General features: G+C 34.4%; 3 protein-coding genes across 3 annotated transcripts in view; 2 read left to right on the top strand and 1 right to left on the bottom strand.

Annotated features, from left to right (window-relative positions):
• The window catches only part of LOC136802477 (protein C-mannosyl-transferase DPY19L3-like), a gene marked incomplete at its 3' end in the record, with an annotated part of 29,744 nt that continues 1,940 nt past the window's right edge, over positions 1–27,804 (bottom strand). Inside the window, 11 exon segments of the mRNA XM_067059206.1 lie at positions 1–133; positions 2,978–3,060; positions 17,852–17,908; positions 18,478–18,679; positions 22,972–23,130; positions 23,767–23,849; positions 24,340–24,435; positions 25,003–25,134; positions 25,993–26,127; positions 27,021–27,144; positions 27,407–27,552. Coding sequence (XP_066915307.1) covers positions 1–133; positions 2,978–3,060; positions 17,852–17,908; positions 18,478–18,679; positions 22,972–23,130; positions 23,767–23,849; positions 24,340–24,435; positions 25,003–25,134; positions 25,993–26,127; positions 27,021–27,144; positions 27,407–27,552 — 1,350 coding nt within the window.
• LOC136802478 (uncharacterized) lies at positions 10,289–12,058 on the top strand. Its single transcript, XM_067059207.1, has one exon. It carries the CDS (start codon positions 10,371–10,373, stop codon positions 11,976–11,978), a length of 1,608 nt encoding a protein of 535 aa, XP_066915308.1. The 5' UTR covers positions 10,289–10,370; the 3' UTR covers positions 11,979–12,058.
• Positions 19,805–22,321, top strand: LOC136802476 (G-protein coupled receptor family C group 6 member A-like). The gene has a single exon (XM_067059205.1). The coding sequence runs from the start codon at positions 19,841–19,843 to the stop codon at positions 22,247–22,249; it is 2,409 nt and encodes an 802-aa protein (XP_066915306.1). The 5' UTR covers positions 19,805–19,840; the 3' UTR covers positions 22,250–22,321.

Consider the following 27,804-nt stretch of genomic DNA (forward strand, 5'->3'; position numbering starts at 1 on the left):
CTCTCGAGTTCGTTCCCTTAAGAATTTGTTCTCGTAATGCGGATGATTAGTGATTGGTCGGTCCGTGCAAAGTTTGACACCTGCCATCAGTTGCATGCTACCGGTGAACGCGGCGTCCGTTGGTGTTTCTTTCCTGAAAAGAGAGAAGAATTTCAAGCTATAATGAAATTATTCAAAAACTAGTTTTGTTTGAATTGCTGAGCTTTAAATGAAGACCACGTGAAAAGCAATTAACGCCAGCTTCTATCTTTCATGCAATATTATTCGATCACGTGACCAGAAATTTCTAAATGACATTAAGAATACGTCAAATGAAAATAGTGCTATTTGCCGACAAGAGTAAATTTTGATTTTTAAATTGTTGGCCCTAGATGACTCTTGAATGACAACTTTTTTTATCAAACCATCATAAATTATTGCAGATATGAAATGTGCGGGATGGTAACAAAACAGCTAGAGAATGCCATGTGCTGGTGTACAAAAAGCGTTGAACGGACTTCTCGAGTGAAACTGTTGAAACACGCCCCCAACAGTCGGTACCACTACATGAAAAAGGCAACTATTGCATTAACGGGAAGTATTTCCCGAACGGGAAGGTGAAAATAACCCAAAAAGGAAACTGTTTCCAGATTGAAAATTTCATCACTTTTCTGTTTCCCGTTTTGGTCAAGAATTTTTCATCGTTCCGGAACGGAAAATAGAATTTTTATAAACAACGCAGATTTTTGTATCCCGATCGAGGAAAAGTTTCCAAAATGGGAAGTTTTTAATTGGGAATGGGGAAAATAGAATTAAGAAGCGATTACCCGGTAGATTTCTTAACTACCTGGTGAATATTATTTATTTTCCCTCCTTTACAAGAGGGATAAGTTTTTAACTTTCCACAGGCATTTTCGAAGTGCTCAGAGGCCACTTTCCCGATCGGGAAACTGGTGAACTTCCCGATTTGGAAGGGTTTTAACTCTGGGTTTTGACTCTGGGTTTTGACTCTGGGTTTCAACATGAGACTTAAGGCTAAGGACCTTAGGATTTCAGGATTTAAAAGCACAAATTTGCTCGAATAAGGCTTGGAATATAGCCTAGAAGCCATATAACCCCTCTAAAATCGAAATATTCAATGAAAGAAAGTGGAAGTGCTAAAATAGCAAAATTCTCGCCCGAACTTTAAATTCTGAAAAACGTTAAAATACACTAAAATCTCAATATATTTCGACGATGATTGTAGCCATTTCGGGAAGTTTTCCACCGTCCCGTTCGGGAAATATTTCCCATTAAGGCAATAGTTGCCTTTTCCATATAGTGTTCCCGACTGCCCAACACGCATATCTCATTTTATAAAATTAACCTAAAATTGCTACAAAAGAGTTTTTATAACATTTGTCTTTACTTTTTACCGTTAAAAATGTTTTAATTCAAAGACAAGTTTATTCCAAAGTACAAAATGTTTTTCTTTGAAAAATACAGAGATAAAATTTTCTCTTTTCCTTATATAAACATTACCTCAACTCATTCTAGTGTCGATACAACTCAAGTTATTAACGCGAATTAAAGTTACCCTTGCGTAAGACGTCACAATGATGAAAACCCCAAACAAAATGACAGGAGTCGGGTACAAATAAAATACCATACAAGTAAGTAACCCCACAAAAAATGGATGTTCGTAATGATCACTACAACACCAACAACATTTAAACATTTCAAACATTTGACAACTCGTTCCGTAAGTAAAGCTGAGAAAACAGTACCACCCATAGGGATGAAATAAACGCATTTGATTGGCACTGTCTCCTCTGTCAAAACAAAGACCATTTGGAAACTGTCTGAAAATGAATTTTGATACCACTAAGGCTGTAGAAAAAAGAATTGTCCTCAGTTGATATTGATACCAAAATAGGGTCCCCTTTCTTTGATAATAATATGATCCCGAAAGTTTTCTTTCCTATTTTTGTATAAAGGTAACACCAAAGCAAGCCTGATTAAAGGTTTTGTTTTTAAATAAGAAAAGTATCGTTTGCTTACTAATCGATTTTAACTTACGAGCTTTTTCACATTGAATTGACACATATATGGTGGCCCATTAGAGCCAACCCGTTTTTTAAAGATTTTCTAAATCTTGAAAAATTGAAATGAAATGCAAAATGAATTACTTTTTATTTTTCAAAGTGAAACAAAAAAAAAATTAAAAAAAATAATAAAATAAAATTATTTTCTCTTTTCTTTTTCCAAGTGATGTCCTTCATGGTCCATCGCGTGGCACATTGCGGACATTGAAAAAAATTTGTGTTAGAAGAGAAAAGTCTTTTTCAATTTTGTCCCTTTCTTATTTGCTTACTCCCGGGTACCGAATAGCCGCCCCCCCGCTAATTAATTTTTCGAAAATTCGCAGGGAATCGAACCCCGACCGCTCACACAGGAGCCGTGGCCATTGTTTGCGAAAGTGACCAGGTTGAGTAGTCTGATATTCCATACTCAGGCTTTACGGTATCCCGTTGATCTATTCAGGTCTTTTTGAATGGAACTTTTATTTAATCAATAGTCTAACTTTAGTCTAAAATATATTCAAGGTGGAATTATTTACCTAATTGGACTGTATTCCCGCAAAGCATTTCCTATATACAGTTGGACAGTCTAAATTTTTAGTTGGGAAAATATTTCAAAAAGTATATTTGTTATTCTTTCTGTAAACAAATTCTTTGATTGACAATATGTTAATATTTGGATCAATCCTTTATTGCACTTGATATTTCTTCGCCTACACTATATGGAATCGAAACAGTGAACTAATTTAAAACCATTGCATGGGATACCAAAATTAGCGCCAATATTTGACAAATCTATTTTAGACGTCACGGCTTTTTTTCTATGCAGTAATGCCGGGAAACGGAGTGAAAAATGCCGGCATAACTCGCTAATATTTGACTTCTTTATTTACACTTTTCTCATAAGAATAAAGAGGGCATTTAAAAGAACTACTCACTTAATCCATTCCATCAGTTGCACAGTATCAGGGTCATGAAATTCACTTAACCGCTTCAACTCTTCGCGTGTAACATCCAATTTCTGAAAAAAAACAAAGGGAGAAAATACATACAACAATAACTGAGTTTTCAAATACACGTGTTTTTTTGTTCTTTTTTGACCATTCAAAATTTTGAAGCCTTTGGATGTTCTTAACCTTTTGGGTTTTAAGCCAAAAAAATTTCTTAAAATGTTCTTATTTTCACCGTTTTTGAGTATTTTTGCCCATTTTTCTAAGAAACCGGCTGTTTTAGAGTCGGTAAAAACCTTAAAATATTCTAAAATTTCGGCCATCGAAGCTTTATATTCTTATATAGTTTGTAGTTCTTATAAAAAAACGTGTGAACGCTTTCCATTTTCATCATGAATATTGTTAAGATTTTGATCAAACCATCCTAAAATATTCTTAATAGTATTTCTAGGTGAGAATATGAACCTAACCTTAATAGAACTTGTAATGCATACCTAAAGCAAAAGTATGGTGTTTTTGGGGAGTTGGCCATTTATAGGAAGGACTACTATCCAAATGCCCTCAAATCGGTATTCTTGGATTCAGTTCCCATATTTCACGATGATGATATTCTTAGTGCATTCTTAATTCTTCGAACTATTTTATCATGAGTATATTTTTCCCACTAGAATCCAAAAATTTCCAAGTCCCAACTAAACTATGAAAGCATGAGAAAATTTTAGAACAATCCCAGCCTTGCATTTCAGAAATAGCTCAGAAAATGCTAACTTTAGGACCCTTTAAAGTCAATAAAAGAATAGAGTAAGTATAATTAAGAACATTTTAACAACGTTTTATCCTGAAAATCACAAGAATAAGAAAAGAAGATGTAGTTAAAATTAACTGGTGAGTAAAAAAAGCTTCAATAAAATTCACATTTTAACGCAGCACACTCTATAGGTATTTTCGAACTCAAGGTTTCATGGTTACAAAATTACTTTCCATAGGTTGAAACTGCTAAAAGAAAAACTTCGGTATTAGAAAAATATGTGTTCTACTTGAACCAGGAAGTTTTTCTGTACATAAATATTTCAAAATAGCCCTTCGTTACCCAATCGTCTTGATTATTACTTACCCCATTTGACCGAAATTCAATCCCACAATCCTTTTCATCGTAATTCGAAAGTAGTGAAAGTTATTACTTTTTCTTTGTAATTGAGTGTATTTTGCGTGCAAGCGTCATCAGTCAAACAGAAAAATCAATGTCTATTTTTAGATTCTCTACGGTCGGTATGCTATTCGAAAAAAGGTGTCGATCTTGAAAAACTAAAAAGCACCGGAGCGCTTATTTGAGGATTATTAAGCTCGGGAATATGGTATTTAATTTTTGATTATACACGTTTTCTTTTTATAAGAACATCCAAAATTTTTGAAGCCTCCAAATGTTCTTATTTTCACCAATTTTTGAGCAATTTTGTCCATTTTCCTAAGAAATTAGAGTTCCCAAAACCTTAAAATGTTCTTAACTTGTTCTTAACATTTTGGCCATCAAAGCCTTATGTTCTTATATAGTTTATTCCTATAAAAAAACGTGTAGGCTTCAATCTGATTGAAACTTTACTAAGACCTAACAAGGCCCTTGCAGTTCCGAAAAATTGTAACATGCAAGTGATAAATAGAAACGAGGGGCATTCTATGAAATTAAATTTTACTATGTCAATTAAATGAGGTATAAATATTTCAACAGCTGTTTTTAATTGTACATCAAGACAATATTTCGGAAATAATTGACCCAGCTTTTCCATGCTAGCTTTGTTATAAAATTTTGAGTGCAAGTGTAAAAAAATGAATCAATAAAGGGGCAAATAATAACCCTCCATTATTGAAGTCCCATCCAATTGAGACTGGAGTATCCCTTATATAATTTCATTGATATAAAACCTAGCCTGTACCAGATTTGATGGACAGATTTGAAATGCAAAGGAATACAAGATAGATATAAACCCTTGGAAGGTACAGTAAGGGTTATTTTACCCTGGTTGGGAGAAATAACGATCTTCTTTCACTTGCCTAGGTACCCCCCCCCACCCGGGCTTACACGTTACTTTTACCGTTGTTCTTCTTTACGCTCCTTTCATGTACCATGAAAAACCCAAATAGAGGAAATAGTCTACAGTAGTACAGCATTATTCGAATAAAAGAACGATTGCTTACTCGTCAATTTTTATTTACAAGCTTTTTAACATTGGATTGACACGATTGACACATCTGCCTATTGTTATATTATGCTGATATATAAGCAAATATTTTAACCAATCTTGCTCAACATCCGTGCCAATCCAATGTTAAAAATCTTGTGAACTAAAATTGATGAGTAAGCAAATATCATTCTTATTTAAAGACCTTTAAGCGGCTTTGAGTATCTTGCACATACAAAAAATAAATAAATATTTACCTACTATGGCATCTCCATACCAAAAGAAAAGTTTGTAGAAAGAAAGGACGGAATGTTCAGTTTTTTTTTCTTTTTTTATTTTTCATCTCTATTTAAAAAAAAAGGAAATTATATAAATCAAATTGTAAAATTGTAAAATGGAATTTAATTGCTCTTTTGGCTAAACGTGATTATGGGTTGGGTTGTCAAAACACACAGGTGCTAAGGTAAATTGATTGCGTTTTTGAAGAGCGATTTTAATTTGAACAAGACGACTTAAAGTCGAAAATTTCGCATAATACTTGAACATCAACGACGAAGACGCGTGAAACGTGACTCCTGCAGCATTATGCATTTTGAATGAAGCGTTACACAAAATATACACAATGTATTGTACACACAGGTCATAGATACCCTGTTTTTTAATGAAAAATCACAATCCATTAAAAAAAAGATTCCTTTAAAAATGCGACTAAAGAATTCTATTCTATAAAGCGTAAACAAAATCTTTCAATTCAGAATAATTCAGAGAACTGCAATATACTTGAGAAAAATAATAATTTTTTTGAAAACGAAGAAGAAAAAATGAACTTTTCATTCTTTGATGCCAGAAACCTCATTTTGTGCTTTGAAGGAACTTGTGAAAAAGACTTCTTTCACTTGCGCAAAGTTTATATCAACTTCTTTTTATAAACAGTAGAATTTATCTAAAATTGAGAAAAATGGCTAGTCAGAAAAATCTGTTGTATACTATCTTCGCTTTCTGATATGAATGATGGCCCACCACCATCAAAATCATTGGACTTTTCCAGAAAAAAATTGAATATGGGGGGGGGGGGTGAAGGATATAACATTTTTTGGAACCCCCCCCCCTGGACATTGTGACTTTTGATCCCCCGGACAGCAGGTCTAGCCCCCATCCCCGCCCCGGGCAAGCATCAGTTGATCCCATCGAGAGCAAGTTTACTCCCCCCAGGACAAATTTTGTAGATTTTTCACTACCCTCCCCCACCCCCATGTACAGACATTTTCTGGAAGAGCCCATTAAAGGCAAAAAGCAGTTGAGGACACTCATTTTTTTTATAAGCATACGGTAAATTTCGGCTGAAGCTCACTATGCTTATATATTAAGTAAATCTCAAATTATGCTTAACCCTATGCTTGGTAAAAAAATTATGTAAGTTTAGATAGTGTACATTCTCAAGAGACCAAGTTGTGTTATTTATAAGAGATTAACCAAATAAAATCACCAATTTTTCGAATTTTGTTTGTAATTCTTTCTCTTCTTCATTCTTCTGTTATTTTCTGAAGTTTGGGAAATTATGATTCTAAAAATTTCTTTGGCTGAGCCTCAAGGTATGCTTAGCATATGCTTAATTTTTCTGGAAATTTGAGCTTCAGTATGCTTATAAACGTTATGCTTATAAAAAAAAACGAGTGTAGTTGACCTCCAGCTCCAGCTTCTGGACTAGAAAATTGCAGGGTGAAAACTAGCCAACTTTAAGCTTTAAAGAAATAATACTCCTTGAGATTAAACTTTGACTCCTTTATAACTGCTTTAAACTGCATCCCATTAAACAAACCCTCCCCAACCTCTTGCCGATTATCTGTCATCATTAACGAGGGACCGCTGTACATTGTGCGGTGGTGTACGGTGGGGCTGGATCTAAATGTCCTTTGTACGGCGATGAAAATAGGTTAATTTGAAATCTGCTGTATTATCTGTACACCCCACCTTACCCACCGTTAATCACCGTACAATGACAATGTACGGCAGTGTCTAGACAGGGTCGTTTCGATTATACAAAAATGGTTGCTGAATTTCAATTGACATGATTTCTAAGAAATACCGTGAGATCGGGTAACTTGCATACGCATAGCCCTCAAATGAATGAATGACCCATTTGGTCATTAAAATACAGGTCATTAAAATACAAAGTTAAATCAAAACAAAAATGGTAGGCTAGAGCTGCAAGCGGAGCTGCGTAATTCATTTGTTTTGAAATTTTGCTGCTTTGATTGGTCAGTCATTTGATGGCTGTGCCAGTTACCCTCCACTGATGCAAGTTACCCGACTTCACGGTACTTGCTAAAACTGACTGTTTGTCACAACTGGTTTCACTATTAACACATAACTATCTGGTGAAAAAAGGAAAAAAAGATCATACCTGTGCTGTTTGTAGTTTTGGTGAAGAAGAGAAGAGAGGGTTAATAATGTTGTTGTTTGTTTGGAAAATTAACTCTTTTTGTACTACTTACTGAGCATGATCAATTTATTGGTGCATTCACTAACTACACAAACATAAAATACTTAGTAGTAAACAAATATTAAACCTCTTTAAACACTCTACAAAAGACCAGAAAATATGATAAAAATTTATACAGCAGCAGCAAGTTTCAAAAGCATGTGCAATCAAGCAGCCATTAAAAAAAAGTTCTCACGATGAATGTTTACAAAGGCTTGGTTACACTTCTTGCTTATTAAGAAAAGCCCTGTTTTTTATCACTTTTTATCTTTGTGAGTGAGTCCACCTTTAGAATATTTGCCGTAGTACGCCCGCAGCCAAACGCCCACGCCATAATTTGCGCCCTAAAAAATGTCTCGCCAGCCAGACACACGGAAGGCTATCGTAATACTTTCGCTAAGCGAAATTAATAAAGAAAATTTTCTAAATAAAAATTTCTTTAAGCGCCATAATTCACCCTATTTTTTTGGCGATGGATCAGAGCGATGGAATTTTCATTTCTCAAGAACACTTTGAAAAAAGAATCTATTCAATTTATCAAAGAGGTTAGCAGTATATATCTTTGATGTTAAGAAGAGGTACGTCTTTCAGTGCAATGAAATTTGAAATTCTATAGCGTTCAATTCGGAACCGCCTAGGAACTCCAAGTTACTCTTTTGCGAGTTAAGAGTTGCATTTCAGCAAAATAAAACCACAAATTGCGAGCTGCAATTTGCATGTTAACACACGAAATTTGTGAGTTGCAAATTAAGTGGTACACTGGTGTTCAGTCATAAACCTCTGACTTAGGGTTCCCACCCACGTTCCCACTTAGGTTCCTATTTAGGGTTCCCAAGTTCCCCCATCCCACTTTTCCGGTATGCCATCTTTTTATGCTTTGCGTTTTTTCCTCTCCTCTTCTTTTCTTATCAAGAAAAGTTCTTTTCGCGCCAAAGTTTTCCCGATAACTTGTTTTCCGAAACTAATCCGAGATCGGAATTAAAACTGAAAGTCTTGTCGACCACCACAAAAAATCGTCGAACCGATTTGAAGATTTGAAGTGTCACCAGGGCTGAATAATCCGTAAATAATTCATTGGAAGGTGAAATAAATTTGGATAGCCTAATGAATAATTGATATGAATTGAACACAAATTACTTATTTGGGATTCGCTAACAAAGTTAAATCCGTAATAATAAGTTATAAATTGACAAAATGAATAAAAAGGAAAAAGTATCTTAAATTAATTGGTTGCAAGGAATAAAACCAGAAAATGGGTCATTCATTTTATATTCATACAGGGTGGAAGAATATTTTCAGAGGGTAATCCGAGAAAATTTCCCAGGGGATGTTTTTTTCATTTTTCCAAGGGGGTAAAAAGTTATTCTAAATTTCAAGGGGGTAAAACACTGATTTTAGTTCGTTCACCCTCACTTGAAGGTATGAAAAAAAATTTTCCAAGAATATTTTTGAAAATTTTGCGATTTTCCAGGGGGTATCCGCACATTTTTCAATAATTTTTTTTGACTTGAAAAGGTTCGCCCACTCCCTGTATGGTTTTTTTACTTGAACAGCGCATTCGACTATGCTAAGGGGGACTTTTGCAGACTCTATAGGTGATGAAATTTCTCACGGGAATTTTTGCGAGCCATCATACGAGCCAACCCGCACATGTAATAGTGCCTGGGCGGTATCTATTCAAGTGATTTCAAGCCCTTTTCAAAGCCCTTGGATTTTAAAGTTCCAGAAATCTATGATCTATGAATCAAGAGTGCCGACATGTGAGGAGGTTGCGGTGGGAATGATGAAATTTTTTTGAATCCTCCTTATTAGGTTTTCTCTTTTCTACGATGAGTTATATTACATTACTTGAACATAGTTATTGAGTTAGTGAATATAGTAGGACGGAAATTTTTATTTTCTTCAGATAAATGTTCTTTATTTCCTCTCATGCAGTGTCGAGACGATAAAGCTTGGCTTCAAAGGAGTCAATAAAGAATTCCGTAGGGAATTTCCCTTCTGTCCACTATTACTCTCAGTTTGAACAACAAGTGATTTTGTGGTTTAGAGATGCTGGCTAAATCGATCTGGCCAGCCAGGGTGCAGTATGCAGTGCTGACGAGTCCTAATAAGGACGAAATGCATATGCTGCTCTGTCACCCAATTCTCCTAAGTGAATATAGTTGGACAGACATGGTAGAAATAAAGCAAAAAGTAACGGAGGGGAACAATTTTATACAAACTAAAACCCGTAATAATAATCGTATTATCATAACGCCTATTCACACACAGCGTCATAAACGACTCCAGTCTAGGTTTTTATTGGTGTGATTTTGTTTGTTTTATTTTTTTTTAAATTTTATTAACTCGCTATTTTGTATGGTCGTACGAAAGTGTGTTTAGCAGTTCAATGTTCATATTACTATCACTTTTCTAATACCATTTTGTTTTTCTTTTGCATTCTATTGTGTAAATTTCCTTTGACAATTATTTACTATTCCGCGAAAAATCTTATTATTTATCGGCCATTTTTTCAGCAGGACAAGAAAGTAGGGTCATTTGAACTCATCTTGTATCAGGCCTTAAGTTGAGTGGTATTTTAAACGTTTTAATAATATTATTTTTACATTTTTATTCCAGAAAGAAAACTTATAACAAACATAAGAAAAGAAGCCGTGGTGAACAAGGTATTGCCGATTTTAATATTCGAACGAGATCACTCAGACTTTGATCGTTCATCGGCATGTCATCAACGTTGGAGGATGGAATCGAAGATGAAAATGAAGGTGAGAAAAAAGAAAATGTCATTTCGGAACAATGGAAGAAACGGCGCTCAACCACCACAATGATTTTCTACTTAACAAATTTAGCACTTGGTATCGAATACTCTTTAACCTTCGCTACCTTATATGTATACTTGAAAGACGTACTCCATGTCAAATATTTGAACACTTTCTATAGTGCAATCTCAGGAATGTACTTCTTGGCACAAGTTCTGGCATCATTGGTCTTATCGAAAATTTTTGACAAATGTCGACATCTTCGGATCATGTTTTTCATCATCAATGTCTTTACCATTGTTGGGAATATCCTATATACAATTCCCTTATCACCATACCTGCTACTAGCTGGTCGATTCATCTCTGGGGCTGGAGCATCCATACAACCAATCATGATGTCAGAATTGACACGTTCCTATCCTCCAGATGAACTTATACAAAAATTCTCACCAATGTCACTGTCATACGCTCTTGGTTTCACAGTTGGTCCTTGCATCAATTTTGCATTCGTGAATTCGAATTTCTGGTTTCTTGGTATACATATCGGGTTTGCTAATGGCTCAGGTTTAGTCTTAACATTCTTATTCATGATCTTATTAATAATATCCATAATCTTTGTCAGTGACTTGTCAAAAGAATTCGATCTAAAAGACGCGACGAAAAATATTGAGATCAGTGATGACGAAGATGAGATCTTGTATGAGAGCTCTAAAGAGAATTCCGCTCTGATGAAAAATATCGAGATCAGTGATGACGAAGATGAGATATTGTTTGAGAGCTCTAAAGAGAATTGCGCTCTGATGAAAAACATGGAGTTCAGTGAGGAAGCAAATGAAGCATTCCTTGATGAAGAGGAAGATGAGATCTTGTTCGAGAATTTTAAGGAGGATAGCGCCTTGATGTGTGAAAACAAAATAGCCGATACCATCACATCACCATCATCAAAGGATATGAGCACAATCGATGCTACAATTCGATTATTCACTAACGTCGAAACTGTGTTGATTTTCATTTTGGCTTTCAATCTTTATTTGGCATTCATTATGTTTGATTGCTGGATTCCAATGGTGATTGTAGACCTTTTGGAATGGGATATCAGATACATTAACAATGTTTTGTTATTTAACGGTGTTATTTTGATTGCTGTTTTTATCTTAGTCGTCTACAAACCACCAGGGAAAACAATGCTCTTTAAGAGTACCGCAGGTGCTTTTGTAAGCATAGCTGCATGCTATGGTTGTTTTTTATACTTTTCGTTAAAAATCAAACATAAGTACGGATTGGATGTTTTCATTTGGGCTTGTTACAGTTTTGGAGTCGCCTCTATGGAATTGATGGATATATTTTTAATGGATACTCTAGCAGAAATGGTACCGTCCGAAATTCAATCTTATTCTGAAAGTGTCCGAGTTACAAGCGCAAGAGCTGGTGCGGCTGTGGGATTGTTTACAGCAGCCTTCACTTTTCAATATTTATTGGAATTTTGTTTGCTGTGTATTGGACTGACTTTCGTATTGATGCTATTTTTCATTTTGAGGAGAAAACAATTTCAAAATCCAGGATCTATATAAGAAGAGAAACTATCTTGTCAAAGTAAAACCAATTTTCTCCGTCTATGTGAGAGTGTATACAATATAGCGTAGTGAATATTTCGGCCAACTGACCTTTTTCAACATAAAAATGGATTTATTTGACAAGGTTTATATACTAATTGGTCAGCCGAAGCTGAGCATTCAAATAGGTAAAATTTTCCAGTTCCATAAGACGACAAAAAAAAATCCGATTTCCCGATTTCATTTGGTTTTCTAAACTTTCTTCCGATCGGGCTAACTTTTTGGGTACTTTTAGCGTGCGTTGTTTTTACAGATCATAATATCATAATGTGGTGTTTCAAGATGGCGGCTCAAGCAATAAGTCAGATGTGATAAGTCAGTGTTGTACCAAAGTATTTCCAGTGTAAATCTGTTGCAAGCTTCAATTTCTGTCTTTTATTTTTTTAACTCGGCAAATCAAACACATGATTTTCATCAAGGGGATTCTTTTTCTACATCTTTTGAAGGTTTGAAGCCGTTTGCTCAAGTTTTTGTTTATGTTGAATTTTCTGATACTCAGATACTTTTTATTGCTGCTTTTTATTAGTTTTTGCAATAAAAACATATTTTTCTTTTTTGCCTCTAGGTGGGATTGATGGTGTTATAATGTTATTGGAATTTGATAAAGTTTACAAAAGTACAGCTACTGTCTAAATTTGATAAAGACCTGGATGCAATGGTGCTTTTTTGGACTTGGTTTGGACGTGTTTGATATTAAGGCGAATCGCAAAAAATTGTTTGGTTCCCGTCATTTCTACTTTAAAAAGTGGGGGTCATTTGGTCGGTCGGTCGAGAATATTTTTCTTTTAAGAAGCAGCTACATCTTGTTGAAAGGGAATCCATGTGGAGTGATCCGAATTAAGAAACGGTGGATAAACTGGTTTTCGGTTTACTCTCAATTAGCATAAACTCAGAGCGTGCAGAGGTCGACAGTGGAAATCCAGCAAAGAAGCGGAAAAGCTTTCCGACTCTCCGATTCTACCTGCTGATGACCGTAAATCAGGGTCGGTCAGATGACGGGAACCAAATGATGACATCACATCTCCTATTATTGGACTTGCAAAATTATGACAAATGGTCTTTGGAATTTGATCAATTATATTAATATTAATATATACAGTTCTTGTTGAAATTGATCAAACTATTTTTCACGCAGTTCCGGACACAGATTGTGTTTTTCTAACCTTTTCTAACCTTGGCGCACGTTTTGACTGAATGATGGAATGGAATGAATAGCAAAACAGTTTATACATATCTCTTATCAGACTTGCAGAAAGCGGACTGCAGAAAGTTATGAAAAATGGTTTCTAGAATTTAATGAATTATACCGCCAAGTTACACAACATGCACACTCTTGTCACAACTTGCACAGTCATAACAAACAGATCCATCTGGTCTTCATTTAACATTGTTTTAAAGTTTAAAAAACACTACCAGTGCTTAGCACAGAAGAGAGGACTCCCAGTTGAAATTAATTGCTACTCCGCTGCCCTGTTGAATTTATTTATTATGATCGTGTGTTTATTCCGCCAAGGCGGTAAAGCGATCGCCCAAATTCATAGACCAATCAAAAGGGAGTTTAAAGCAAAATGGGGGGAAAATGAGCTTCCCTGCATAGTTATGAATTTTAAGTTTTGCTTCCGATTATCATTTGCGACCAGCAAAGTCTTCAAGATGGTTGTGTGCATGTTGTGTAACTTGACGGTACTAAACTACAAAATTTATTTACGAAGACTGGATGTAAATTATGTTTTTCTGACCTTGCCAAATTTTGGCTTTGACTGAATAGCAGTCAGTTTTTACGTACCTCATTGGCCTTGCAGACAACTGACAAATGGTTTCTGAAATTTGACCAAGTCTACCAAAATACAGTTCCTGTTGAAATGTTATAAATATGAACTACGTTTTGCAAAGATTTTGATATGCAAATTGTGTTTTTCTGGAGTTTGCGCTTTGTGACTTAAAGTTTGTAGCTTGTTAGTTTAAAGTGTTATTGGAGTTTTATCAAGTAAAACAAAAAGTACAGTTTCTATGTATATTTAATGGATATCTTTATTTTGGTTCTGACGTTTTGGCAATTTTCTAATTTATTTCTAGATAACACTTTGGTCAGATATGGATATTGTCTACATCCAACAGAAAAAATGTATCATAACTGACTGGAATGAAATTAACAAAAAGTTTAATTACACTATGTTTCTCTTTTATTTTATAGTAATGAACTATATACCTTAATTGTTTGATGTCGTAGAAACAGTGCTACAATGCTAAAGAGAAGTATACTTTGATCTTCTCGTGGGGGGGGGGTTGGAGGAGCTCTCAGGCTTGTTTTAAATAATTTTAAATCAAGTTATCAAATGTTTCACATTTTGTACATTATTCAACATTTTTAGTCTACTCTGTTTCAGTACATCTCTTACATCTGTTAACCCACTTATTAAAGCTATCTAGCTAAGCTCTATTGGCTGACCTTCCAGCCTCGGCTGGTTTATTCTATATATACACAAGGGAAAAAGGTTATTATAGGTCTATTGACAATTAAAAAGTTCATCTGAGAATAAAAGTTAAAAAGGCGTTAAAATGACGGTGTAATGTGCAATTGTAATTGACGAAAATAAATTAAGCTCGGGAGAATAAATAGGGTAATAAAAAAACAGTTTTTTTCTAAAAAGTTAAATTCCCGCCTGACAAGAAGACGAAAAGAACTAAACAAAGAAAGTGTAAAAACCTAGCCATAATCAATCATCACTTCCCTCTCATTCAAGCCCTGAGGCTCAAAGGTCTGGAGTTTGTTAATCCAGAAGACTCTGTTCATTCTGGGATTGATCGATTAGTGTAAAATCCCAGTCCTCCATACCATTATGACCCTGCTGACAAAAATGAGAGTGAAATGACATTTGAGGCGCTGTTTCACCTGAACTGCATTTCCGAAAACAAGATTTATAGTTGTTAAACCTGTTTCTAAATTTTACGGTGCTGCCTACATATTGTTTTTGACATGATTTGCATGTCACTAGGTCGACAACATGTTCAGAATCACAGTTCAAATGACACCTAATTTCGTACTCCTCCGATGTTATTGAGCTCCTATAGAAGAGAAACTATAGATTTTATAGATAATATTACTTGGCAAATTTTATTTCAGTTTATTTAAAGAAAAAAAGTTTTAAAAAGTTACAAATACATTTTTGTCGATTTCTTTCCAAAACTTATTTGGAAATAAGATATCTTCTTCGAAATTTACAAACAATCTTTATCTTTGTTATAAATATCGGCAGCTGAGATGGTCCATTTATTTAAGTCCACAAGGTCAATAATTTCATTGGATGGGTCGAATAAGAAATAAACTTGACTTCAAACTCTCGTTTGGACTCCATTTACTATGGTACATTCCGTGTTTAGGGTCAACAGAAGAACCTGGTAGTATGTATATTCCGTTCATTTGGTTGTTACTGCACGCACCAAACCACCACCCACCTTTGCCAAACAAATCAGCGCAATTTTTATCAGCGCTTTTATCGTGATCTCTGTCTATCGTCGAAAAATTACGATTTTTTGTGAATACATTCAGCCCAGGGTACTCAGGATAATTTATCGAATAAGTCATGAAATAAAACTCGTCTTCTGATTTGATCAGGAAATTTTTCATTTTCTTTTTCGTAAATTCACCAGTAGAAAAATTCCTTCCAATAAATAGTAGATCATGTGGTTGTGATAAAGTCATTTGGTGGACCACTTCATTTCCTAACCAATGTTCGCCTGCAATTTGTCCAAAACCGTCTCTATATTCCGACCATAAGCGTTCGGAAAAGGTGACCGAACCGTCAAAACGCCTTTGGAACGCCATCCACCCACCCCCGTCTTCCTGCATATCACAATAAACTGCTTTCACATACTTCCCACTGATAAGAACCTTGTACACGCCATTGGTGCGTGCCCCTGATTTATACCAAGCTACACAACTTGTTTTGATGAAAAACTTGGACTGGATTTCAACACCAGATCTCACAATTAGTTGGTGACCAAAATAGAGGAAATAATCAAAAGTCACGTTGAACATGCGGCATTCAATAGCTTGATCAGATACTTTGTAAACATCATAAGACAAACATTTAGTATTGTAAAAACATTTACTTATACACGTACGCTTGTCTGGAACAGTTGATTCATAAATTGCAGTGATCCCTTCATACTCTTTGCCCGTAGATACCAAATTGAACATTTTATCTTCTGGTGTTAGGGTACCATTTGCAAGAAAGATTTGTGACTGAATTATAAGCCATGCTAGAATCATCATTTTGCCTTTTTTCAACACTTACAAAATAGCTCACAAGCTGAAATTTTGTTTGGAATAAATTGATTAATAAATTGAAATTGAGTTTTTTTTCAGTGTTTTTTTTTCTTGCAGGTTGTCATGCGTTATTATACAGAGAACACATTAAATAATTTAAAATAATGGCCACAAAGTTAAATCGAATCTATTTTAAAACAGTCTCATTTATTATTCAAATCCTCCCAACTGTGATTATTACAGAATTACAATCACGATTATTACAATCTATTAGTACAGAACTATCAAATATTCATAATTTGGGGAAGGAAATTGACGTATTTCTCCCTAAGGGGATCATTGAAGCATACAGGGTGTCCCGAAAAAAAGTTTTCAGTTTGAACATGCCATTGAGTAGAAAACTTTGTGTGTGTTATCGCTAAAATATGAGAACGTACTCCATCGTACAGGCCTATTATAAAAGTTAGTTTTAAAAAAGTACTATTGTTACGTAATGTAATGACAAAGAAAAAGAGGGAGGGCTCAAAATATAATTTTGCGTACAAGTTTTTTTTTATTAGAACACCTAAAATTAGGCTGATCCTGTATGTGCTTATTTCTTTGGCAGTTTTCAGCCTAAAATGTTCTTAAATGCGTTCTTAATTTTTCAGAATACTCTAAATCGACAATATAATGCAAAATAAAGAGCACTTAAAATTGACTCTCGATTTTAGAAAATCCATCCCTAAGTTAAAACTGCTTGAAAAGAGGAAAATATTTTAGTTTCTTGTCATTTTTTTCCAAACTGAGGCTGGGCATGTTCTTACGATGTTCTTAATTTTTCGACGAATTTCAGCCTCAATGTTCTTACAATTATAATAGAAAATACTTTAATGGGATAAATTTTCGCGGGGATTAAATTTCGCGGTTGAGCTCATCCGCGAAATTTTAAGATTTCGCGGGGATTAATTTTCGCGGATGAGGGATTTCCTGATTTTTCGCAGGGATTTAATTTCGCGGATTGGGGTACAAATTAAAATTTTTGAAAAGAGTCAAAACATTGAAATAAAATTTTTCCAGGAAAATTGGGAATTTTTTTTTCAAGTAATAAGAGGGTGTTTTGGAATAGGGCGAGGAGATATGTATTACAACTATCAAAAGTTGAATTTGAACTTCCATGGTGCGGAGCTAAATTTGCAAAAAATATTCAAATTTTTCGCGGAAACTAATTTTCGCGGATGGGCCTTTTTCGAATTTCCAATGGGACTTATTTTCGCGGATGACACCCAAATCCGCGAAATCCGCGAAAATTAATCCCCGCGAAAATTTATCCCATTAAAGTAAAACTTGTACACACATATAAACTTTTCTACTCGTAGTTGTGTTTCTACTCGTAGTTTTGACTCGATACCCTGTATGGTGACAGGAAATTTGCCACTAGAAGAATCCCTCCTGAAAATTTGCCCCGTCGAGTTTGTATATATTCTATAAGTTTTAAACAGACATCATCTCTACAAAAGAGTTTAAGCGACAAATTCAGAAGTGAAAATTTCACTGATTTAAATATGAAAGATTCATTCACCTTATAAAGCAGCACTGACAAAATGAGCACCGGAATAGATTGTCGAACCGCAAAATTCTATGAAGCAAAAAAAGATTGAAACATTTTTAGTTAAATGGATTGTTCTAAATTTTTACAGTTTAATATTGTTATAGAGATTGTTAAAAGGCTCTGTCATAATTACCCAAGAAAAAACAAAGTAAAACCCGTGTGAAAACAGGTTAACATACTTCACCTATCCTTAAGTATAGGTATAGTAATGTATTTTATAGCCAATGCTATGGTGCGCCCTACGTATTTCGGGATAGCATTTCTCGGGAATGTTGTTACAAGCAACTAATTTGATGAAAGTGAAGTTCGGACCTGCCTCAGTTAACAGTATTCGTATGAAAGGAATAACGAGATAAAAACATGAACCATGAACATGAGAGTTTTGATACGAATTATCGAGTCTGGAATTCCGAAAAAAACAACTTAAGATTTTTCCTAGCTACTACTTATTAAGGCGCATTTTAATATTTTCATATAATGATACAAAGAAGAAATTACGGGGCTGTTCTGTCCATCATCATATTTCGTAGCCATTGTATCATTTTCAGATTTACCAAAAAAAAAAACAAAGAAAGACATTATGTATATATGCTTACCAAGAACCCTTTGAAATGTATACTTTCAAGACATGTTTTCCATGTTTTCTGGTGGCATATGATACCAGCAGCAAGAATACACATGTGAGGCATCCACAAGAATTTCATACGAATTGTTGTTAGCGCCATACCACCAAAGAACACATTCAAAATAACGTTGAAAATGATTTCTGGGTAATCGTCAAGTAGTGTTTCCGTACCGCTGGAAAAAGAAAAGTAATATATCTTCTTTCAAAAATTAACGAAAATAATTTGGGTAGGTTGACTGTCTGGTTATGACAAAAAGAAAATATCAGAATTTCTAATTTTGAATATGTGGAGTTAACGAGGTATGAAACATGATCTGGTCTCGATGCAAAACAGACTGGATTTCATGTCACATTTTTTGGCACATTTATATATAATGGCGGCGAAGGCTTTACCATAACCACCTCGAACCTACTTGAACTTTTATGCCAGTTGGCGGACGATTATTTACTTTTAGCCCGGAGAATAATGAAAATATTAAAAAACGAAAAATCAATTTCTTTGTAATTTTTCTAAACCCATCTACGAGAAGATTGGATTTGAACTTTTCTTCAAAACTATGAAATGTGGATTTTCATGGACCTGGGACATGTCATTCTAGATTGGCGTCGCACCCACCGAGTATGGGTTTGGTCAATTTTTCTGAAACACAGATTAGTATAGTAGTATATTGAACTTTAAATGGTCATATGTTTTTATGTGTTTGAGTTAAAAGACTTGTTGTGGCATACATGAAATGGTCAATTTTTTACTCATTTTAGGGGCTAAAAGTTTTGTCTCTTGTCTGTCTCTCAGTCTTTTAGTCACAACTTTATCAAAGGTGTTTGTGTCCCACGAAAGATGCTATGGATCCAAAGGGTTGATCCTTTAAATGATATTTCTTCCAAAACTGACCTTATTCAACCTTAAGTCCAATTCTAATAAAAGTATGTGAATAGTATAATATGATTTGTGAATAAAAAGACTTATAGGCTAAATATTTCACCCGTTAAAGCTAAATTGATTAGTTTGTTATTTTCCTTAAAAATCGTCAGGGGGTGTAGTGTTTTTAAGCACCACGTATCGTAAAATCAATTATTTTTTAGAGTATTCTATGAGGAATTTTCAAATTAAAAAAGGGACGAAGAAAAATGAAATTATTGCACAATAATCAGGGTCACATGTAGACCCCTTAAAAGGAAAATTCGGGTTACAATTTAAGGCGGGATTATACAACAATATATAAAAATTAATTAAATTCCATTTCTTTTCATATTAATCATTTGAACAAATATTTAATCATTTTTTTAGGAATCGGATATTTGGAAGTCGGGTGAGGAAGCTAAAGAGCCCGGAGATGAAAATGGGAATTAGAAAATTCTGGTTCTATGGTTTGGTGACGGTATATTTTCTTTGGAAATCCAATTTTGTGTCTTGTGAAAATATTAAATATAAGAAAAACTTTAATTTTCGAGATGTATGCCAAAAATACAAAAGAATTGACATTCTCCCACCGAAGAATCAAGTGAAAAAGACAATTTTTTTTATCGTTGGTGCTTTTGAAGGATTTCCTGATGAAGATTCGAAAAAATGGCTTGGTGTTGCACTTCGTGAGACATTCAAATACCATTTAAAACGATTGGTTGAACAAAAAAACTCAAAATTACAATACGGTGGAATTCTATACGAAACACAATGCTTCGAACGAGGACTTCCTGAGATCGTCTTAAATCTGATTTTAACGAAAATTCTGACAGAGCAAAAATATAAAATTGCTTCTATTTTCACCAATGCTGCAAGATATGAATTTCAGATTGCCGAAAATCTCCTTATACCGTATCAAATACCGTTCTTTGATTTAACAAAAAACATGCGTGCAAATTACAATCATCAACCTTTTGTCAAAGTACCAACTAAGCGTAACTTGCTGAGCCTTCAAAAAAAGATTTTTGACATACAAAAAAGTTTCAAAATGAATGAAATGAATTTCCTAATAGATTCATATCTAACAACAAAAGAAGAAGACTCTGCACGTACTGTCATACGTATAAAGGAAGGCTTAAAGAAAAGAAACGTATGTTTTCTCATGAAAACAGCTATCCCAAAAAACAAAATAGAGGAAGCCAGATTCAACCAAACTATTCAATATTCAGATATAGCATCTACGTTCATTATCTATAGTAGAAGTCGAGATAAAGTTGGACGAGTGATAAACCTTGTTCATAGCATCATAGGGAATCGCACTTTTAATTGGATTGTAATGTCCCATATAAAAGCAGAAGACGTTCCCGATTCTGTTTTCCGACATTCCAATATATTTTACTTGCATGCGTATCAAATGCGCTCACAGTTTAACAACAAAGGATTTAATTACTCTGATGGTTTGATCTTGGGTCAGAAAGTGATCTCAAATCCATGGCTAAAAGCATCAACTAAACCTAAATACAATGATTTCTCGATTGCACAATTTTTCAAAAATAAAAAAAGAGGCGTGAGAACTTCAGTGCAACAATATGACATTATCATTTATGATATTTTCTTAATCATAAAAGATATCTTCAAATCAGTTAAAAGTACTCATGAAAAGCTAAAGATCAATAAAGTATACTCATTGATTAGCAGAAAGCACTTTCTGGGATATATGACTTCCGTTAAAAAGTTGTATCCCATTTATGATAATACGGTCATTGTCAAGGTCGGCAATCGTAAAAGATTAAAGGTGAATCACAAAAATGTCCAAAATACTTGCTCTGGTCTATGTGAAAGAGGGTTTGGACCCGTTTTGGTAAACGCAATGCTACCATGTTGTTGGCGATGTATGAAATGTCCTTTAGGATCAATAAAGACCAACCAAACCAGAGATTGCCAAAGATGTCCAACAAATACAATGTCAAATTATAACCGAACTCAGTGTTTACCGTACGTTCGAAAACCGTTACAGTTTACGCCGCAAACCTATCATTTGAGTATAATTTTCTCCAGTATCGGTTCCCTGATGTGTCTCACACTTTTAGTCATCTTTTGGTATAATCGAAAGACACCATTGATCAAGTCATCAGATACAATTCTAATGTTTCCACATTTGATTTCACACACTGTATTATTCACAATGCTGGGTCTATCAGTTGTACCATCAAACCAAGGAATCTGTTATACAAGAGCTTTTGCCACTGGTATATTATGGACTTTGTCAAGTTCTCTTACTTTCGTTAAAACACAGAAGTTTCTACTGATTTTCCAAAGTAGAATACGTCTAACTCAAGGAGAAATGAAACGAGCTAAATATTATGAAATTGGAAGTGTTTTAATAAGTTTGGCCGTACAAATTTCACTACTCTTGCTAACGATTGTATATCATGGCGAGATTTACCAAATTCAAAAAGATGACCAAAAGATTATCGAATATTTCAGTTGCGCTTTGTACCCATACAAAATTGTAATTTTCAGTTATGTTCAATTTCTCTTGTTTATATGTTTAATTCAAAGCTATCGAGCTAGACATTTACCCAATAATTACAATGAGACAAAATTCATAACAGTTTCAGTCCTAGTGACTCAAGTTTTCATTTTATCTTATTTGATTCGAGGAGGAGAGTTGGCAACAGAGCTAGTCTTGATGGGTTTAGCAAACAGTTCAATGGTGTTGATCATGTATGGTTATAAAGCACGGATTGTTTTGTTTCATCCCGAGTTGAACGATGCCAGAATATTCAAAAAACAACTCTTTGAAATGGCAAGTCGTGAGATTGCTGAGAGCACTACGTAATTTCAACTCGATAGAGTCGATATTTTACGTGGATAGCTCAGTAATCTAGGACTTTTAGGCAGTCTTTCAATTGTTTTCACGGGGTCCACGGCCAGCCGGCTCGGCTATCTATGAACTGAACGGAACATTGGAAGGAGCGGGGATTCGAACTGCGAACCCCTGGTTTAAGACGCTGACACTGACGCCCTTTACCGCTTGGCCATCGCTTCTATCATGTTTTTTTTAAGATGATATGTTACAAAGGACATTGTCAAGCAAAGCTAACACTCTTATTTAAATTACCTGGTAGTATTTTCTAAATTTCTTAAAAAATTGTTATGAAAGCTCACTAAAATTTGGGCAAAACGTTTATCATCCCTGACGAGTTAAAATTATAATTTCATTATGAGAGTTTTAGTACATACGAAAAAAAATTGAATCTAAAAATGATCCGACTGTTCTGCCTTTGTTTAGTTTATTATACCCTCCCTCTATCTACAGTTGCCTTAAAAGAGATTTTCTGGGTCAGCCACTTGAAATAAAATAGAGTCCCCATAACTCGAACAAGCACGGTGGGCACAAATTCGTTTGAGTTAAGAAATTTCGACCTATGGTATTGTTAACTGAAGGGACAAACATACTTATTGCGAATCAAGGAAACATTCGAATGATAAGAGGGTCGAGTTAAAGAGACAACATATTATCAAAAAGCTATCTATTGTATCATAATTTGAAACACTTACCGAAGTTTTTGAAAATAAGAGAAAACGAGTACAAGGATTATGACGATTCCAGACATAGCGTAGACGGGGAACACAACGCCATCAGTCAATACTTGAAACGTTGACATTGGCATAAATTGAAATCCACCCTCACAGAGGTACATCAATGCATCAAAATCTCTAAAATGAATGTAATGTTTGAACTTCATAATGTCGTTTTAAATAAACTTTGTTTGTTTGAATACATGTGACAGTTGTTAACCTGATAACAGCTGGTCATAATTTTCTTACAGGCACGGTAAACCTCTGAAGGCCCTTGAAAATTAACCATCTGAGAAAATAGTCCTCTCGCGGAAAATTCTACAACAAGAATCTAGTTGTGCACCGGAAAGACAAAAACTAAATTTTCCTGATACGGCGCCCAATTTCAACTTCGTCTCGCTACATTGTAGCCCACCCTTGGCGGTGCACGGACCTCAAGAAAATGATATAGCTTATTAGTCAATTGTTTATTTTCAACCATCCCTTTAGAGCTTTAGCGTGGTCGACAGAAAACAATCACAATCTGATCTCAGGTTATTAAGAGTGCAATGTGTAAAGCATTTATTATAGCGTATTAATTTCTAACATTTATAAAAAGAATGGGAAATGTAAATCTGCAAGTTATTGGAGTTAAAACTAAAAATTACAAAAAAAATGTAGACTGGAAATTTTACAAGAAAATATTTGAGTTTGAGTTTTCAAAAAATTTTGCCTCTGTTTACTTAATCTCTGATAGCCTTCATGAGCTTTTTAAGCACGTGGGGAAATATTTACTTTTTCAGTGCTGCATCTCCAAGACCAAGTTTGGACGAAACAAATTTAAAGACATGTTCATCCGAATCTACTTTCGTGATTTTCTGTGAGAAAAAAAAGAAAGAGATGAGTTGTAATGAAAAGTTGTGTCTGTCAATTGCTTTAAACCCTGGCGTTCTAAACCATGTCTTTAAACAAAAAATTCAAACAATGTTAAAGAGCCCAAAGGTTGCCCCTCTAAAAATGGTTATGACTCTATGACTAGTTTATAAAACCTAAGTCAAAATGGGCTATTTTAGAAAGAAACTTTACGGTCTCTTGAAGAGGTCATCATTGGAGTTTTGCCAAAATATCAGCAAATGTTAGTGGGTTTCAACTTTTAAAAAGGATTTGACTCTGGGTTTTTTTCCTCCTGGATTTTCACGATATTTCACTGATCACCCTCAAGGAGAATGACTTGCTACATGGGATTGAAAGCTTTTTTATGGAATAACTCAAAAGCTCTTTGAAAAAAAAATGCCTCATTAAATCATGTCCGTCGTAGTTTTTTCAGGACACTCAGTAAATTACACACTTTCAAAAATTATAGCTTACCTTTATGGCAAAATTCAAACCAAATGTTATTACAAATACAGTGATAATTTGAGCAGTAAGAAGAAACAATTTCCAAAAAAATCCGGTACCAGGTTTCTGAAAAAAGAATTTAAATTTTTGAAAAATTAACATATATATCTTCCTCGTCATTTTGAGAAAAATTGCACTCGTAAATGAAGATGAAAATATTTACACAGTAAGTCTAAACTTCCCACTTGGTTAAGCTGTTACCATTTCGGTCAGGAAAAGCTGAAGCAGTAGCTTTTTGCATTCCATCGGTTGGATCAGCTGCCGTCACCATTGAAAAGTTTCTGTTCGTATACCGTAAGTTGGTCTAATGTCGACATCCCTTTTCTAATTTCGAAACCCTTCTTTAGAGATAGGAATAATAATTGGAAGGTCGGAATCACTGATTGAAACTTATTTTCTTTACTTAGCGAACAGAGAAAGGGGAATAAATCTTTCGCCTGTCAGTGATTCCGACTTTCCTATTATTCCTATCTCTAAAGAAGGGTGTCAAAATTAGAAGAAAGATGTCAACATTAGACCAACCTACTATAAACACGCTTTTAAACCAATGTGGTCTTTTATTCAACCAAAGGTGTAGATAATCACTGAGCGTTTGCAAGGTCTAGATCAAGCAGAATGGATTTCCATACTTACCCATACAGACATGAGTAGCAATGAAGCAATACAAAAACTTCCAACCAGTGCTGTGTATAACATATCATTCCCAAATTGAACAAAACAAACACTTGCCAAACTACCCAACATGATACAATATAATGGCTTAACCTTAAAAAAAGAAAAGGGATTAAATTGATGAGGCAGCCTCTTTGCTGCTAAAACCTTGGTCGAAAAAGCTTACATATGTTAGTCATTGCAATTTAGAATTTAGGGAGGCCTTCTATGTTTGCTAAATGGTTAGTGACATTTGATCATAAAAATGGAACTGAGACATTCTAAAATTACCTTCCGCTGAGAACAAGTCTTCCTTGTAAATCCATTATATCGGTTCCCTAAAGTTGGGTGTCCACTGAAAAAAATAATTGTTCATCGCGAATTTGTTTTTTGCAAAAAGGAAATCCAGACAGATGTAATTATGGAATTAAAAATATTATATTGTTTTATTTGCGATAGGGCAAAAAAGAATTAGCGATGAAAAATAAAAACGTTTTCATTCTACATCGTTTATTATTTTTTACTTCGTCGTAAAAAAGAACAGTAGATTTTTTAATTCCAGACATAATAATGTCTGCATTTATTTTTTGTCAACAGGTATTTGCGACGAACTTTTTTTTTCAGTGGACACACAGCTTAAAAAGTCGATTGCACCACTAAGGGTTAATAGGTGTATTCATGATATGCACCATTGCAATGTCTTCCATTCCACCCAATAGCTGATTGGTTGAAAGTGACGTATTGACTGGTTTTACGTCACTTACAACTAATGAGCGATTGGTTCCGTGATGTAATATCAGAAGACATTGCAGTGGTGCATATCATGTATTGGCATAAGTTTGTCAAATTGCCTATTAAAGCTTGTAGTGCTAAACGCTCAGAAATTCTTTTTGGTGATCTTGGTGACCTTAAAATGTCCAAAGAAGTAAACACATAAGTCAAATAAAACTTTTCAGTTGGATGATACACAACCTTTCTTGATTCAGTGAATTCCATAGCATACAAGCCAAACAAGGCAAAAGCTTCGAGCAGCAGGACAAATTGTGCGAATTGCCAAAACAAGGTTAATAAGAAAGTTGACAAGGAAACAATGACCAGATGTACTTTCTAAAAAAATCAAAATGTGGCGATCAAGGTGAATGAATGAGCTGTGAAAGAAGAAAACAAAGAAACGTAGATTTGGTATTATGATCAGTATAAAAATCATTTTGAAAAGCTCACCGCCTGTTTTATTCAGTGGTAAGCGCAAAGTGTATCGCCGCTGAGAAAAAGCAACTTTATACAACAAATTAGTAACATTGGTATTTTAAATTTTGCAGAATTTTGTATATGATTGATGATTAGCAGAATTAGGAAATCAGCAACTTTACATTTTACTATTATTCTATTGATCAACCTTAGTTCGAATTTAAAATTTCGAATTTTAAATTTCGAACTGACAAATTTCGAACTGACAAATTTCGAACTGACAAATTTCGAACTGACAAATTTCGAACTGACAAATTTCGAACTGACAAATTTCGAACTGACAAATTTCGAACTGACAAATTTCGAACTGACAAATTTCGAACTGACAAATTTCGAACTGACAAATTTCGAACTGACAAATTTCGAACTGACAAATTTCGAACTGACAAATTTCGAACTGACAAATTTCGAACTGACAAATTTCGAACTGACAAATTTCGAACTGACAAATTTCGAACTGACAAATTTCGAACTGACAAATTTCGAACTGACAAATTTCGAACTGATAACTACAGTACATTAACCGTAGAATTTGTTTCGATGAATTGTCAACAAAAAATTTCGTCACTTTGCAAAAAAAGTTTACTATAATAACATCTGCTTTTTATAGGAATTAAAGCTGAAAAACATCAAAATTGAGCAATCCTTTGTCGAAAGTAGCGCTCAAACCCCAAGTCTACGGATGAGATAATTTTGAGTGCAATATTTTGAAGTGAGAAAAGTGGAATAAACATATGGTTCATCTTACATACCTCTTCCCTTGCTGAACACTTTTTCCTTAAGAAAAACGTGATGGCAGCTATCTGAATGTAGATGAAAGGTAGTGAAAAGCTTTCTCGCAATGGAACTGTGAATGCCAATCTAGTCATATTAAACCTAAAAAAAATGAAAAGTATGAAAAAGTTTCTAATTTTTCATTTAAAGTTTTCGAGGTAGATACTCTCGTGAAATGTGCTTTATTTGAGATCAAAATTGGAAATTAAATCATGCATAATCATTTTTATAACACCTGTCATTTTGTCAAAAGCTGCCATTGGGATTATGTGGGAAATATGTAAATATATAGTGGCATTATAGTCCAGGCTATTTTTGAAAATTCATACCCTCATCATTTAGTTTGAAATGAGAATTTGGCTACCTGTTGAAAACAAAAAAACCAACGGATAATACTCCAGCGAGGAATGTTCCGCTCATTTGCCAAGTTGTAATGAAAATGGCAACCATATACAGTCCATGGAGGGCAAAAACAGAATCAATGTAAAAGTAAACATATTGCCACGAATCCTGGTATAAGACAAAAAAAATAAATCAATCTTAAATCATGATCAAAACAAAATTTAAAAATACATCTAACATACATTCAAAAGAGATTATATAAAGATCGAAAAGAAATATCAGAATGCCAGGTCCAACATGTTTAAAAAAGGAGCCAGTCATAGTAACTATTTGCTTTTCCTTTGAATGATGACAACCATGTCATGTTTCTACCATTATTCTTAAGATGGTTTATGGCATTGTAGATTCTAATAAAAAGAA

This window comes from Clytia hemisphaerica, unplaced genomic scaffold (assembly GCF_902728285.1).
Source record: "Clytia hemisphaerica strain Z4C2 unplaced genomic scaffold, Clytia hemisphaerica genome assembly, whole genome shotgun sequence".
In the NCBI taxonomy this organism is placed as follows: Eukaryota; Metazoa; Cnidaria; class Hydrozoa; order Leptothecata; family Clytiidae; genus Clytia; species Clytia hemisphaerica.